Genomic DNA, 13806 nt, shown 5'->3' on the forward strand with positions numbered 1-13806 from the left:
AAGTCAAACTTTTAAGGCAAATTGGGGTCACTTATCAACACTGGGCACATAACATAACCCATAGCAACCAATCACATTATTGCATTCATTGTTTTACCTGCAGCTGGCTAAAAAAAGTCAATCACTTATTGGTTGCCGTGGGTTACTGCCCACAGGCAAATTTGCCCAGTGTTGATAAATGAGCCCCATTGTCATGTAGAGTAGAACGGGTTCATTGTTTTTCAATTGTTTCATTGTAGATGATTTTTAGTGATCAAGTTTTTTTATCTTTATTTTGTTTTTTCATATTTGAAAGAACCTTAAAAATACTAGAATTTTGATTACATTGCTTCACTGTTTATGCATAAAAAATATAATCCCTCATTTGTAATTAAAGACTCTAAGTTTGCCCAGGAGCAGTAACCCACAGCAACTAATAAGATTATTTACACGTAACAATGTTGCTTATTCAAATCATTGCTCATTGATATTCTTGGAAAGGAACTCCAAGAGGGGGAAATATCAGCCTACGAAAAAAGGTCTTGAATAGCGATGAGCAAACATCGCAGACATGGATTTCCTCCAAAATTGATGAAACTATTTGCAAATCTGAGGCAATATTTGCCAATTTGTGAAACACGGGATAGATTTACTTATGATTAGTCTTCACAAATAGTCATAGAACTCTAGATATACTCTAACGACAGAGACATGCTGATAATTATTTTAAGAAAAATATTGTGAAACTGAGACATTGATTTAAGCCAAATTCACAACTTTGGAAATAAAGAAAAAAACACTGTCTAATCTTGAGAAAATATAGAATAAACCAAATAAATGTTTTCCCTAAAGATTAATGCAGGGCTGTGCCAAGTCAGTGAGGCAACACTAATGGCCTGGTGCCCTCCACTCTTCTCCTCCTTCTCTCTCTTCTCTCCTTTTCTCGCTAAACACAAGTTTTTCACTAAAATCTGGGTTTCTGGATTCTATTATCAATAAATGACCCAACTCTATGTACTCTTTTAACTATGGGAATCTCTTTTAGCAAAGTTAAAGCCCTAGGTAACCATTGTGACTGTAATTCAAAAACTGAGTCTTGTTTGTAAAGTTCAGGAATATCTATGCAGTGTAAGTTATTTCTTCTGGACCTGTTCTCCAAGCCCTCAGTTTTTGACTCAAATTCTTTAACCTCTTTGTCCAGAAACTACAATTTATTATTAGAGGAAGAAGAGATGTCCTCCACTTCCATGAAACAAACTGAATAGCCCGGGATACTTCCTTTAATGAATGGATAATGTCCATAAAACAAGGCATGGGGAAAAGCAAGATTTAATAAAGAAGAAGAAAAATAACAAAATAATGTTAAATGCAAAGTGAGAAACAATAAGTTCCAATATTACAAGCCTGTAGTTGAGACTAGTAACAGGAAAGGCAAAATCCAGCAACAGGCGGGAAGGTCAGGGCTGGCGGAAGACGGGGAAAATCCGAAAGGCAGGCTGGGCAGGCAGCAGGCAAGCATAGCTGAAAAACAGGTCAAACCAGTAAATCAACAGCAAAAAGTAATGTGGCACAGGATGGGGACTGGAGTATAGGAACGAGGAATCGGTCAGGGAACGAGGACCTGGGCAGGAATCAGGCAGGGACACAGGAACCAGGAATCACAGAATCGAGTGCTAGATCAGGCTCAGGAGCTTTGATAATAAAGCAACTGGGAGTTTCAGGGCTTAGGGCTCATACTGATCATCATTTTTACCTGCGCTCCCCTGCAGTCAGTTTTAAAGCATTCAACTACAGGGGTGCACAGGATGAAACACAATCTATTCTTTCTTAGGGGTCTGAACTCACATAGACACATGTAAGCATCAAGCACAGGTGGAATACAACATTATGTCCACTGAGTTTCTGAAGTTAGCGTAGGCTGGAACCTCACATGCTTTTATTTTGACCCAGATGTCATCTATCTATCTGAACCAATGACTTTCCCTTGAAGATGTTCAGCTCTTTCTTTTCCACTTCGTCAATGTAAAGTTTTGCTATGATGGAAGAAAAGTGCGTCTCTGTAAGAATAAGTTCTTTTTTTTCATGTTTTTGACAGTTATTGAGTATCTGTGTTCTTTTCCTAATGATATTGACACATCTTGGACCAAAGTTTAAAATAGGCATTACATTCCATCAGAGTACTGCCATAAGAGTTCTTGCATTCTTATGGGGTGGAAAAAACCCAAATGTATTGGTTTAGGTGTGAAGGAAATGTATAACTTAAACATGCTTACAGGAACAGTCATGAAAATGAAAGTGTTTAAAAGTAATAGAAACATCATGTAATGTTGCCCTGCACTGGTAAAACTGAACTGTTTGCTTCAGAAACACTACTGTAGTTTATAGAAAGAAGCTGTAGCAATGGTGGAAATTGTAAAAAGGCACAGGTGGCACAATAAGGGTTAATTAGATCTTAGTTTGGATGAAGTACAAGCAACTCTTTTATTATTAGACAGAAAAAGGAAATCATTTTTAAAAATGTGTATTATTTGCATAAAAAAGAGTATATTGGAGACAGCTATCCCGTAATTCAGACATTTCTGAATAACAGAATGTATCCCATACCTGTACCATTGGGTTAAGCCCTATAAAGGGGGTGTGAGAGTCCATTAAAGAAACAGTTCAGTTTAAAAATAAAAACTGGGTAAATAAATAGTCTGTGCAAAATAAAAAATGTATCTAATATAGTTAGTTAGGCAAAAATGTAATGTATAAAGGCTGGAGTGAGTGGATGTGTAACATAACAGCCAGAACACTACTTCCTGCTTTTCAGCTCTCTAACTCTGAGTTAGTTGACTATTAGAAATATTGTTAATTTTGCACAGCCTATCTATTTACCCAGTTTTTATTTTACACTGAACTATTCCTTTAAAGCAAAGGTACTGCTGGAAGTGGGTGACGCACAAAAGGAAGGGACCAATAGTAATCTGTAGTGTAGGAAGTGTAATAATGTAAGTGATACCTTACCAACTAAATACTATGGATATTAGTGCTCCAATTATTGAAGAAAATACATTTCTGAATGTGGATACTTGAACAAAGTTGAACAAAGGCCAGTTGTAGCCTTTTTGTTGCACTTTCCAGACTGCCCTCTGTAATACAAATGACTACTACAATGTACAGTTTTTGTTGAGACCACGAACATAAAAGTTCTGATTAAATTCTGTGGTAATTTCCAAGGCTTTGTGATCTTAGTTAGAGCAGTTTTAGTACAGTGACTTGTTTGGAAACCGTACAGAATGGGTTCAAGTAGATCGTTGGTGGGCAGGAAGTTCAGAAAAATAGAGATGATCCATTCTAGGAGCTTGAAGGGGAACAAGAGCGGTTTGTTTAGTTTGATCTGAGCTATCCTATCATCACAGTCTGTCTGTGAACTCCAGTTTTAGTTATACTTATAGACAACAACTGATACATTTACTCTCTCAGTGCTTGTTAAGGACAATGAGTCCAATAAGAGCACATGGTTCTTGGGAAACTGTGTGATACTTGGTGGATTCTTTGTGTCTATCGCTCCAAAAACAAGTGAGGTACAGATACGAACGGCACCTGAGACAGAAACAATATCATGCCCCTGAAAGACTTATCTAGCAAAGAAGACCAAACAGTAAATGTGCTGACGTAGTCATTTATTTTAGTCTTGTACAAGTTCAGAACCAAAACTGAGACTTTCCAATAAGTTAAAGGATTAGTTGGCAGCAATGGTGCTCTGGATCCAGGAGTTGTAGTTGCAGACCTTGGTGTAGACACCAGGATAGTTCCTCTGGGCACAGCCGACTCCCCAGGACACAATACCCTGCAGTTGCCCTTTGCACACCACGGGGCCACCGGAGTCACCCTAAAGAGAAGAGAGATTGTTATTGGACAGATTTCACATGAAGTTGCAGTACTACTTATGGAAGATGACTCCTCAGGCACACAGCTGATTATTGGTGGGGGGGGGTCACCCTGAAAACAACATTCAGCATTATCCAGCTAAGAAAGTTTTGGGGTATAAATAAATTGAGTTGAATTACCTGGCAGGAGTCCTTGCCACCCTCCAGGAATCCTGCACAGAACATGTTGTTGGTGATCTGACCGGGGTAGGCACCTGTACATTGGGCAGTAGTCAAGATGGGGGCACTCAAGCACTGCAGGAGGTTGGGGTAATTGGCTGAAAATAAAAGTATGGATATTAAATGACTGGATACAGGTAACAATCTATTCACAAGTTTATCAAACATGCTTTTTGCACACTGATCTGTACAGTAGACAACACAACACAACACATTAAACTATTGGATCAGCAATTGGGGCACCAGAAAACATAAGGGAACATATAAAGCATTTGTGAGAGTTAAAATCCAGTTTATATTTTTATAATATTTTGGCAAAATGGATAATTATAGATGATTCTACCAGGGGAACATTAATTCTTCCTCTTTTTCTTACAAAACTTGTTTTTTTTGCATACTGAGAGGCACAGTAGAAAAAGACCTGCACCAGACACTACTGGATCAGCAATTGGGGCACCAGAATCTGTTCTGACCATGGAAATATATAGTGTTTTGTGGGCAGCTACATGGAGCAGCTACTATTCTTCCTGCATGGACATGTCCCATCACTGACAGTTGGGCAGTTGTGTTGGAAACAAAAAAATGATTCTTCTGTAAAAAGTTGCAACTGTGTCAGTTGGGTTCAACAGGGACATTTTCAGTTAGAAATGCACCTCCCAAAATGTCAAAAAGCAAATTCATATTTTCAAATTTTTGCATCATATTTCATTCACCTTGTTCTACATTCTCATCACAGTAAAAAAAATACATCCTTCAAAATGGGTATTTGATAACTTACAGCCACTGGTGGAAGTGTTGCCCCAACCAGAGATCAGGCAGCTGGAACCAGCGGCGGCACAACTAGAAGGCAGAGCCACAGCATTCACATTGGAGTTAAGGGAGGCAGGAGAGGCAAGTTTGATCAACATGATGTCATTGTCTGTGGTCCTGGAGTTGTAGTTGGGGTGTCTGATGACCTTGGCAGAGTTGATGAATTGTTCTGTTCCTTCACTTAGGGCGATGTTGTGTTCCCCAAGCCTGACCTGGATGCTCCTAAGAGAAAGTAGAATTGAAAAAACAAAATATACATTGAGAAGGTTCAACATACACGGGAAAAGAGATTTTACTTGGAGAATACGTTTTTGTTTATTACATTCAGAAAGGATTCACGTTTGAATCTAAAAGTATTATAATTAGCTATTGCACTAACATCAACTCTCCTGAAAGCACAATTAGTTGAAGAGACTCATACTACAGTCCAAATGTAATAATTATATATCCTAAACGTTTATATACATGTATTTGCCACCTTTTTCTGGTCTGTGAGTATGTGAGTATACGGTCAAACCCCATGGTGATGGTTAGTAGGACTCTATACTTACGCTTGGTAACAGTGAGCAGCAGACACAACCCACTGGTTATTGAGCAGAGACCCTCCACAGAAATGGTAGCCAGCATTTAGGGAGACGATGTAGGGGACAGAGTTCTTAGCGCAGGTGGAACCTCCAATGATCTTGTCATCATCAAAGGCAGCTGGGAAGAGAAGTCACATGAATTCATTTTGTCTAAATATTATCTACACAGCAGTATAATCATTGGTGCTAATTGTGCAGTAGATGTGAGGACTTTTCCCCATGATACACAAAGAAAGAGTTGTACCATGTGATATAAAGATGAGACAAACAGACTCATGAAGTAGGAGACATTTGGCAAGAGGACTCACCCACTGCTCCGAGGAGCACACAGATCAGAAGAAGTTTCATGGTGGAGATGTGTCCAAGTAGATGTTCTGCAGGAGAAACTTCTGGTATTTATACCCAAACCTACAGATCAGCCCTTCACCTCTCATCTCTATCTATATATCCATATATATTTCTCCAAACATGAGTATCAGTGGCCTTGATGGAGTGATGGGAATGACGCAAAACATTTTACATGAGATTTCAGGCTTATCAAGACTGTTGAAATTCTGTGAAATTCTTTTTTTATACATTAAGCCGATTGCAACACTCGCCATTCCACTCAGTTTTGTTCTTTAGCTCATGGTTTTTACCTTTACATGGGGGGGGCAGAGAATGAGAAAAGAAAAACTACATAATGAAGTTGAATTTCAATTCTGAATCCAGACTGGGCTCAAATGGGCAAAAAATCTGAGAACTGACATTTAAATTAATGGATAAAGAAGATTAAATATTTCCTAAAAACAAATTGGATGGTCACATATTTGCAATTAAGTAGAAAGATCAGAAAGTGAATATTTCAGAGACCCCCTAAACAATGGCCCTCAAACAACTTGGTTATTTCTTCTTTCTGTCATTTACTGGGGTTGGTGGTGACACCACTTTTGAACACTTTTCCTGTTCTGTCTCGTTGATCTAATCAAGTCTCCTTTACAATATTTTACTTCTGGTAGACACAAACCTCTACCCTCTCAGTTCCACTCTGTAGTAGAAATGACCCCCTGGCTGTTAGAGACCCACCACAAAAAGATAGTACTCAGCATTTGGCAAAATGAAAAAGGAAGTTCTTATTAACCCTCCAAAGTCATCATCATCATCAAATGAAAGCCCTTAGGATTTGTAATAATAACCTCAGACTAAGACAGTTGATGTAATTCCTATATTTAAAAGAGGATTATATAGGATTATATAGTAATTATAGGCCAGTAAATTTGACATTCATGGCTTGTTAAGGGATCACATTCAAAATGTTGTCCTAATGAATGTCATTATGAGCAAAATCAGCATGGCTTTATGAAGGATAGGTCATGTCAGACGAATTTGATTGCTTTTTATGATGTGGTAAGTAAGATGCTGGACAGTGGGGAGTAAGGTTCTTAGTGGGGTCCCTCAGGGCTCAGTATTGGGGCCACTTTTATTTAACTTGTTCATTAATGACTTAGGGGAGGGGATTGCAAGTAAAGTATCAGTGTTTGCAGATGAGACAAAACTATCAGCCCAATTAATTCCATCCAGGATGTGGCACTTGCAACAGGATCTTGACTAACTGGCAATCTGGGCAGCTAAGTGGCAAATGAGATTCAATGTTGATAAATGTAAAGTCCTGCACCTGGGATGTAACAATATCCACTTATACCCTTAATGGGACTGCACTAGGCAAATCCATAATGGAGACGGAGCTTGGAGTCCTTTTACAGATTGACTAATATTGTGATTGTGGTCTCTGGGCAACTTAGTCTGCAGTTTGCAGAGGTTTGGGGTTTGACCTGGAGAAATACTAAAGGGAAACACAGGTAACTGCCCTTATACAAATCTGGGATTTTTCATCACATTGAATATGACCCATTGTATGTGCATTGTGAGAACTGAAAATAATAAAGTCTCATTGCATTTCTTATTCTTTTTCTATACAATCCAATATCTCAACAACATGAATATCGTCCAAATTATTTCATGGAATATAAAGAGTGTGAATTCTCCAACAAAAAAAGTACAAGAATTTTAAGATAAGGTGTAAAAAATCATTGAAAAATCATCTTGAATATTTTTTAATTTGAGATTTATGACTTGAAACAAAAAACTAAGTTGACTAGTTTCTGTAGAGAAGTCAAACTTTCAATACACATAGGGGGTCATTTATCAACACTGGGAAAATTTGCCCATAAAAAAAGTCAATCACTTATTGGTTGCCGTGGGTTACTGCCCAATGTTGATAAATGAGCCCCATAGTCATGAAGAGTAGAATGTGTTTATTGTTTTTCATTTTGTTTACAATTGTTTCATTGTAGATGATTTTTAGTGATGAAGTTTTTTTATCTTTATTTTGTTTTTTCATATTTGAAAGAACCTTAAAAATACTAGAAATTTGATTATATTGCTTCACTGTCTACCCATAAAAATAGAATCCCCCATTTGTAATAATTCATCTATCTCACCGCTCAACATCAGCTGCTCCCATATGTATGTCCCTTCACTGGCTCCCAATCTCTTCTAGAATCAAATTCAAATTACTTACACTCACATTCAAGGCCCTTAATAATGAAACCTCTCCCTATATTTCATCTCTAATCTCCAAATACACTCCTTCACGAAACCTTCTCTCTGCTTCTGATCTTCCCTCACTTCTCCTCTGATCACTTCTGCCCATTCTCATCTACAAGACTTCTCTCTATACTTCTACCCATTCTGATCTTCCCTCACTTCTCCTCTGATCACTTCTGCCCATTCTCACCTACAAGACTTCTCTCGGGCTTCTGCTTTTCTCTGGAACTCTCTGCCACAAGCTGTCAGACTTTCTCCTTCCTTCCAAACTTTCAAGCGCTCCTTAAAGACCCACCTGTTTAAAGAGGCCTATTCGATGTACCTTAATTAATCATTGCTGTATCAAAAATGACAAAATGTTTATACAATCCTAATGTCTCAATTGTACCCTAACCTTTTAGTTTGTAAACTCTAATCTCTAGGTCCTTCTAACCCTATTGTATCTGTAATCCTTGTTTGTTATCCACCATTTATTCCCTGTTTGCTATAACTGCAGTAAAGCACTGCGTATCTTGACAGCGCTATATAAATAAATGATGATGATGATGATAAGTTTGCCCAGGAGCAGTAACCCATAGCAACCAATACAATATTTGCATTTAAACAGGTGGCCAGTAAATGCTGCTTGCTGATTGGTTGCTATAGGTCACTGTAACTGGTTAAACTTAGTGCCTTTTATTACTTAACCCCATAATGCTTGATCAGGTTTGTTACATTCAGCTAATCTCATTGGAGCTTGGAGATAATTCAGTCTTTGAGAAAAGGACTTTCTGCACCAACCCCCAAGGTACAGGAGTAAGAAAATGACAGGAAACTGTTGGAAGAAAAACAGGACAATGTTCAGTCCATGTTCCAGTTCCAGTGAGTATTAATATCAGTGATATAAAATATATACAATGGTGGGTTCTGTTAGTATCTAAACCAGATATTCTCTCAATGAGATGTGATAGAAAAAAGGTCTTGAATAGTGATGAGCACAATTTTTAAGCAGACATGGATTTTCTCCAAAATCGACAAAATTATTTGCAAACCTACGGCAATATTTGCCAATTTGTGGATTTCCCCAATAAGCAACACGGGACAGATTTACTTATGACTAGTCTTCACAAATACTCATAGAACTCTAGATATACTCTAACGACAGAGATGCTGACATTCATTTTAAGACAAATATTGTGAAACTGACATTGATGCCAAATTCACAACTTTGGAAATAAAGAAAAAAAACACTGTCTAATCTTAATAAAATATAGAATAAACCAAATAAATGTTTTCCCTAAAGATTAATGGAGGGCTGTGCCAAGTCAGTGAGGCAACACTAAGGGGCAGATTTATCAAGGGTTGAATTGAAAATTCGAAGAAGAAAAAAATCTAATTTCGAGCTGTTTTTGTGTACTTCGACTAGGGAACAGTTCAAATTCGATTTGAAGTTGAAAAAAATTTGAAAATTCGAATATTGAAATTTATCATGTATCATGTATTTATCGTGTCTCTTTAAAAATACAACTTTGACCATTCACCATCTAAAACCTGTCGAATTGCTGTTTTAGCCTATGTGGGACCTCCTACAACCTATTGGTGGACTTTGAAAAATCAAAGTTTTTATTTGAAAATACTTTGAATTGAATTAAATAGAATTTGATCTCACTTCGATTCGAACGATTGAATACAGCCTATTCACACACAATTAAAAACTTTGATTTTTTTAATACATTTCGGTTGGTCTTTTTTTATTCGAATTTCGAAGTTATGGGAGTTCAAAAAAACTCCCATTACTTTGAAATTTGACCCTTGATAAATCTGCCCCTAATGGCCTGGTGCCCTCCACTCTTCTCTTCTATCTTTTCTCTCTCTTCTCTCCTGTTCTCGCTAAATGTAGAAACAAGTTTTTCAGTAAAATCTCTTTTGCACACATAAATCCCAAAGATATTAATTCTGTTATTGCACCATCCAAGGTAAAAAAAAAACTAGAAATAAAATATTTATAAAGCAGGAGACTTTGATACTGTCACAGCACAATTTTAAACATGAATTACTTTTACCCCATAACAAAAATGCCTTTGAAATAATTTTTAATGTCAAAATGGTGATTTGAATAATTCAGAGAATGAAAGTACATTTCTAGCCATGCAGTCTTTTTTCTTGGAGCTGCCCAAAAAGCACTTTGAAAGTGGGGGGTACGGAGAAGGAGGAGCCATGGCACAATTGGAGTGGGAGGAGTCAGTAGTTGTTTGAGGAGGGGCCAGAGGAGGGAGAGGATGAATACTTTTCCTGAGCCCCAGAGGAAGGAAGATGTTAGGGCCACTACCACAGGCTGCTCAGAGGGAGGGGAAGGAGTGGACGAAGGAGGGGAAGCCTGGGATCAGATTTGAGGGAGAGAATTTGGAATAGAAGCAGGTTTTATTAGAGGGAGTTGGGGGAAGGGAATGGGTGGATTGGGGTGACAGAAGGGACACTGGGAGATTGTGAAGACACAGAGTGGGAGGACACAGTAAGGACATCTGGAGGGAGAGGGACAGATTAAGTGACTGAAGACTGTCTGTCCAAGTTGTAAAATTGCCCCCCACTTTTCCATTGAGGAGAATGCTGCTCTGGGTGACACAATTATCAGACAGTGGGGTTTGTTGGTGGTGCTCAGTCCCATTGGATCAATGGTGCCAAACACAAACAGTTGTGGAATCAGGTGGTGGAATGCGTGAGACACATGGTCTACAAGTGATCTGAATTGGTGCATCAGGGACAAGTTTGGAGGAGTAAAGTCCAGAAGACAGACGGGGGGCATCTCCCTCCACTCAGGCTGAGGCCCTATGAACGCCAACTTCTGGACATCAAGGGTGAAGAGACGTCATTTAGTTCCTTAGTTCTCTGTTTGTTTGCTCTGCTGAAATAATGTTGTGCTACTAATTAGGCACAGTAACCAGAAATATCATGAGCTTCTTTGGTCAGAAAAAAAGTCTTTTCACCAATTGATACAAATGAACGAGTGATGAAAGAAAATGTCCAGCACATAGTGTTGCATCACATGTTGCATCAGCCTTTCAGCATTTGGCCTTGGTCTCATTTAAATGTAGCAGAAATCAAATTCTGCATGTGAAAAACAAAAATATCTGCCACATTTGTATTTAAAGTTATACAGATGGAAAAGGGCCCTATCCTGTCCTCTCACCCCCCCCAGCTTCATTCCATGTGCTTCACATGTGTTGTGTTAAGTCATCAAAAAGACAAAATGTTGGCCCATCATCTCTTCTTCCAATGTTTTCTATTGGCTTTTGCTACAAAGTGAAACCAGTGAGGGCAGATCATGTACAATGTCCATTGTTTTTCTACATCTGCCCCAGGAGACCAGTGGGACAACAGGGTCATCAGCAGGTTTGGAGACCATTGTATTAAAGAAGAAGGTAAGTGGAACAACAACTATTTAAATATATTAGGCATATTTTGTTTCAATTCACACAAAATAGCTGCTAATCAGCCTGATACTGATACCTGACAATCTTTATTTCACATATTAAAAATCGGATGCATTTGAGGCGTATACACACTAGTGATGTGCGCCCCCTCCCAACCCCAACCTGGCCCGGCCCACTCCATCTCCTCTATTTATAGACCCACCCACTGTTATGTCACAAAAGAGGAGAGGCGGGGCAGGTGCAAGTGTATGAATTCAGTGAATGGAAATTAGAAGTCAGCAGTGTGAGGTCACAGGTTAGGGTTAGAGGTCGCTCAACACAAACCAGACCCAAAGATTTTTTGCAATGTCCTGTCCGGTCCTGTGGGTTTCAGACCAGCACACACATCACTAATACACACGGAGTCATAGACATTTACTTTAAAACCATTACATCCATCCATGATGTGGTCCCTGTCACACATTAACCCCTTGTTGCATATTATAACACAACCTCTGTGAAACAATCACCCTATCCACTTAAACAAAGTCAAGGCTGCAGGAACACGTTAGTTACAATTGTAGCTTCTTCTTATTGCAAATATTGTTCACAAATTATTTCCTTCTCTATAAAATTTGCTACAGCGACTGGTTCTTTTGTAAGTGACAAAATATTGGCATAAATCCATAATCCAAACTAATAATTTAATGATCAGAACTTTGTATAAAACCATTTTGTACATTCTATGAAGCAGCTTCACATTTGGACCATTTTGTTCACGGGTGTTTCGATTAAAAAATCCACTTCACCTCCAACTGCGATAACCTACGTAATTTGTCTCATTATTCCTACCTTGTCTATACCCTGAATTCATAGAAATGATCAATCTCCTCCATTACTTTGTGTAAAATGTTGTGAGACAACCGTCCCTTTGATTTCTTGGTTTATATGTTCACACAACTGTACATTCTACATATTGGATGGTACAACACATGCATGTCATTAGATACACCACATTCTGTATGTAGTATTGCAATTAATTGAGTTCTTTATTATCCAATATGTTTATTATGTAGAGTAACGTATCTCATCACTACTTCTCTGCTCTCATTAGTTTGGCTGCAATTATCCATTGTCTGTTAAAAGTACCAAAGGGCTTAAAGGCACCATCTCCTTTTCTTCAATGTAAGTGTTGGGTCGGGGAGGGGGTGTTATTTTTGCTGTTAAGTTGCACAGTTATGTGTGTCACACTGATCATATTACAATTTTGTGCATCATTCTCTAATCCTACAAATTCTTCTTTGACAATTAGCCTGTCCAATTGGATGGGTAAACAAAGGTTGCTGGGATTATGCCTTAGAAACATATACTGGCTATAATTCTTCTTACAGGTAAGTGCTGCCCATTGTTATATCTAATGTAACAGCTGGTAAATTAACGTATAAAAAAATCACAAAAATGTCTTGTTGGCCCAGCTCCTCAGTGATTGCTTTTTCTATTAAAGGGGTCCACACATCATCATGTGTTCACCTTCACAGGCTTTACATTCAGGTTTCAATGGAATTTGCAGCACTCCCAGTAATAAAATGACATTTATTTCTCACATATGACACAGGACCATCTGACTGGTTCTTTTTCAAGATGAAAGTATGATCAGTATTATATACAGCTTCCCTTATATACATTAAAATTACAATGCCCTCTAGTGGTTATAACACATTCTAAAAAATACGAATACCAGGGTTACACCAACGTTTGTTGGGGTTTGTTACAGTGAGAGCTGTGAAGATGTGGAATTGTCTCCCTGAATCAGGGGTACAGGCTGATACATTGGATAGGTACAAGGAAGGGTCGGATGCTTTATTCACCAGTAGCTCCTCCCAGCAGACAGGAGGGAGCCAATGAGATTAGAGGAGGGAAAGGGTGTTACAGGGAGAGCTGGGAAGTGAATCAGGGGTACAGGCTGATACATTAGATAGGTACAAGGAAGGGTCGGATGCTTTATTCACCAGTAGCTCCTCCCAGCAGACAGGAGGGAGCCAATGAGATTAGAGGAGGGAAAGGGTGTTACAGGGAGAGCTGGGAAGTGAATCAGGGGTACAGGCTGATACATTAGATAGGTATAAGAAGGGGTTGGATGGTGTTTAGCAAGTGAGGGAATACAGGGATATGGGAGAGAGCTCATAGTACAAGTTGATCCAGGGACTGGTCCCATTGAACCTCTGAGTCAGGAAGGAATTTTACCCCCTCTGAGGCAAATTAGTTTTTTTGCCTTCCTCTGGATCAACTGACAGTTAGGCAGGTTATATATAGACATAAACTTGAACTTGATAGATGTGTGTCTTTTTTCAACCTAACTTACTATGT

The 13806-nt window shown here is 38.6% G+C and overlaps 2 protein-coding genes across 2 annotated transcripts in view; both read right to left on the bottom strand.

Annotated features, from left to right (window-relative positions):
- LOC443731 (TCR VDJC BV5 BJ1) overlaps nt 1–13806 on the bottom strand; it is a 188089-nt gene that overhangs the window by 68492 nt on the left and 105791 nt on the right.
- Nucleotides 3667–5812, bottom strand: LOC108695987 (trypsin-like). The gene is made up of 5 exons (XM_018224946.2): nt 5773–5812; nt 5432–5582; nt 4849–5102; nt 4032–4168; nt 3667–3853 (listed from the first exon to the last, which is right to left on the bottom strand). Exons 1-5 carry the CDS (start codon nt 5810–5812, stop codon nt 3704–3706), a joined length of 732 nt encoding a protein of 243 aa, XP_018080435.1. The 3' UTR covers nt 3667–3703.

This window comes from Xenopus laevis, chromosome 7L (genome assembly GCF_017654675.1).
Source record: "Xenopus laevis strain J_2021 chromosome 7L, Xenopus_laevis_v10.1, whole genome shotgun sequence".
In the NCBI taxonomy this organism is placed as follows: Eukaryota; Metazoa; Chordata; class Amphibia; order Anura; family Pipidae; genus Xenopus; species Xenopus laevis.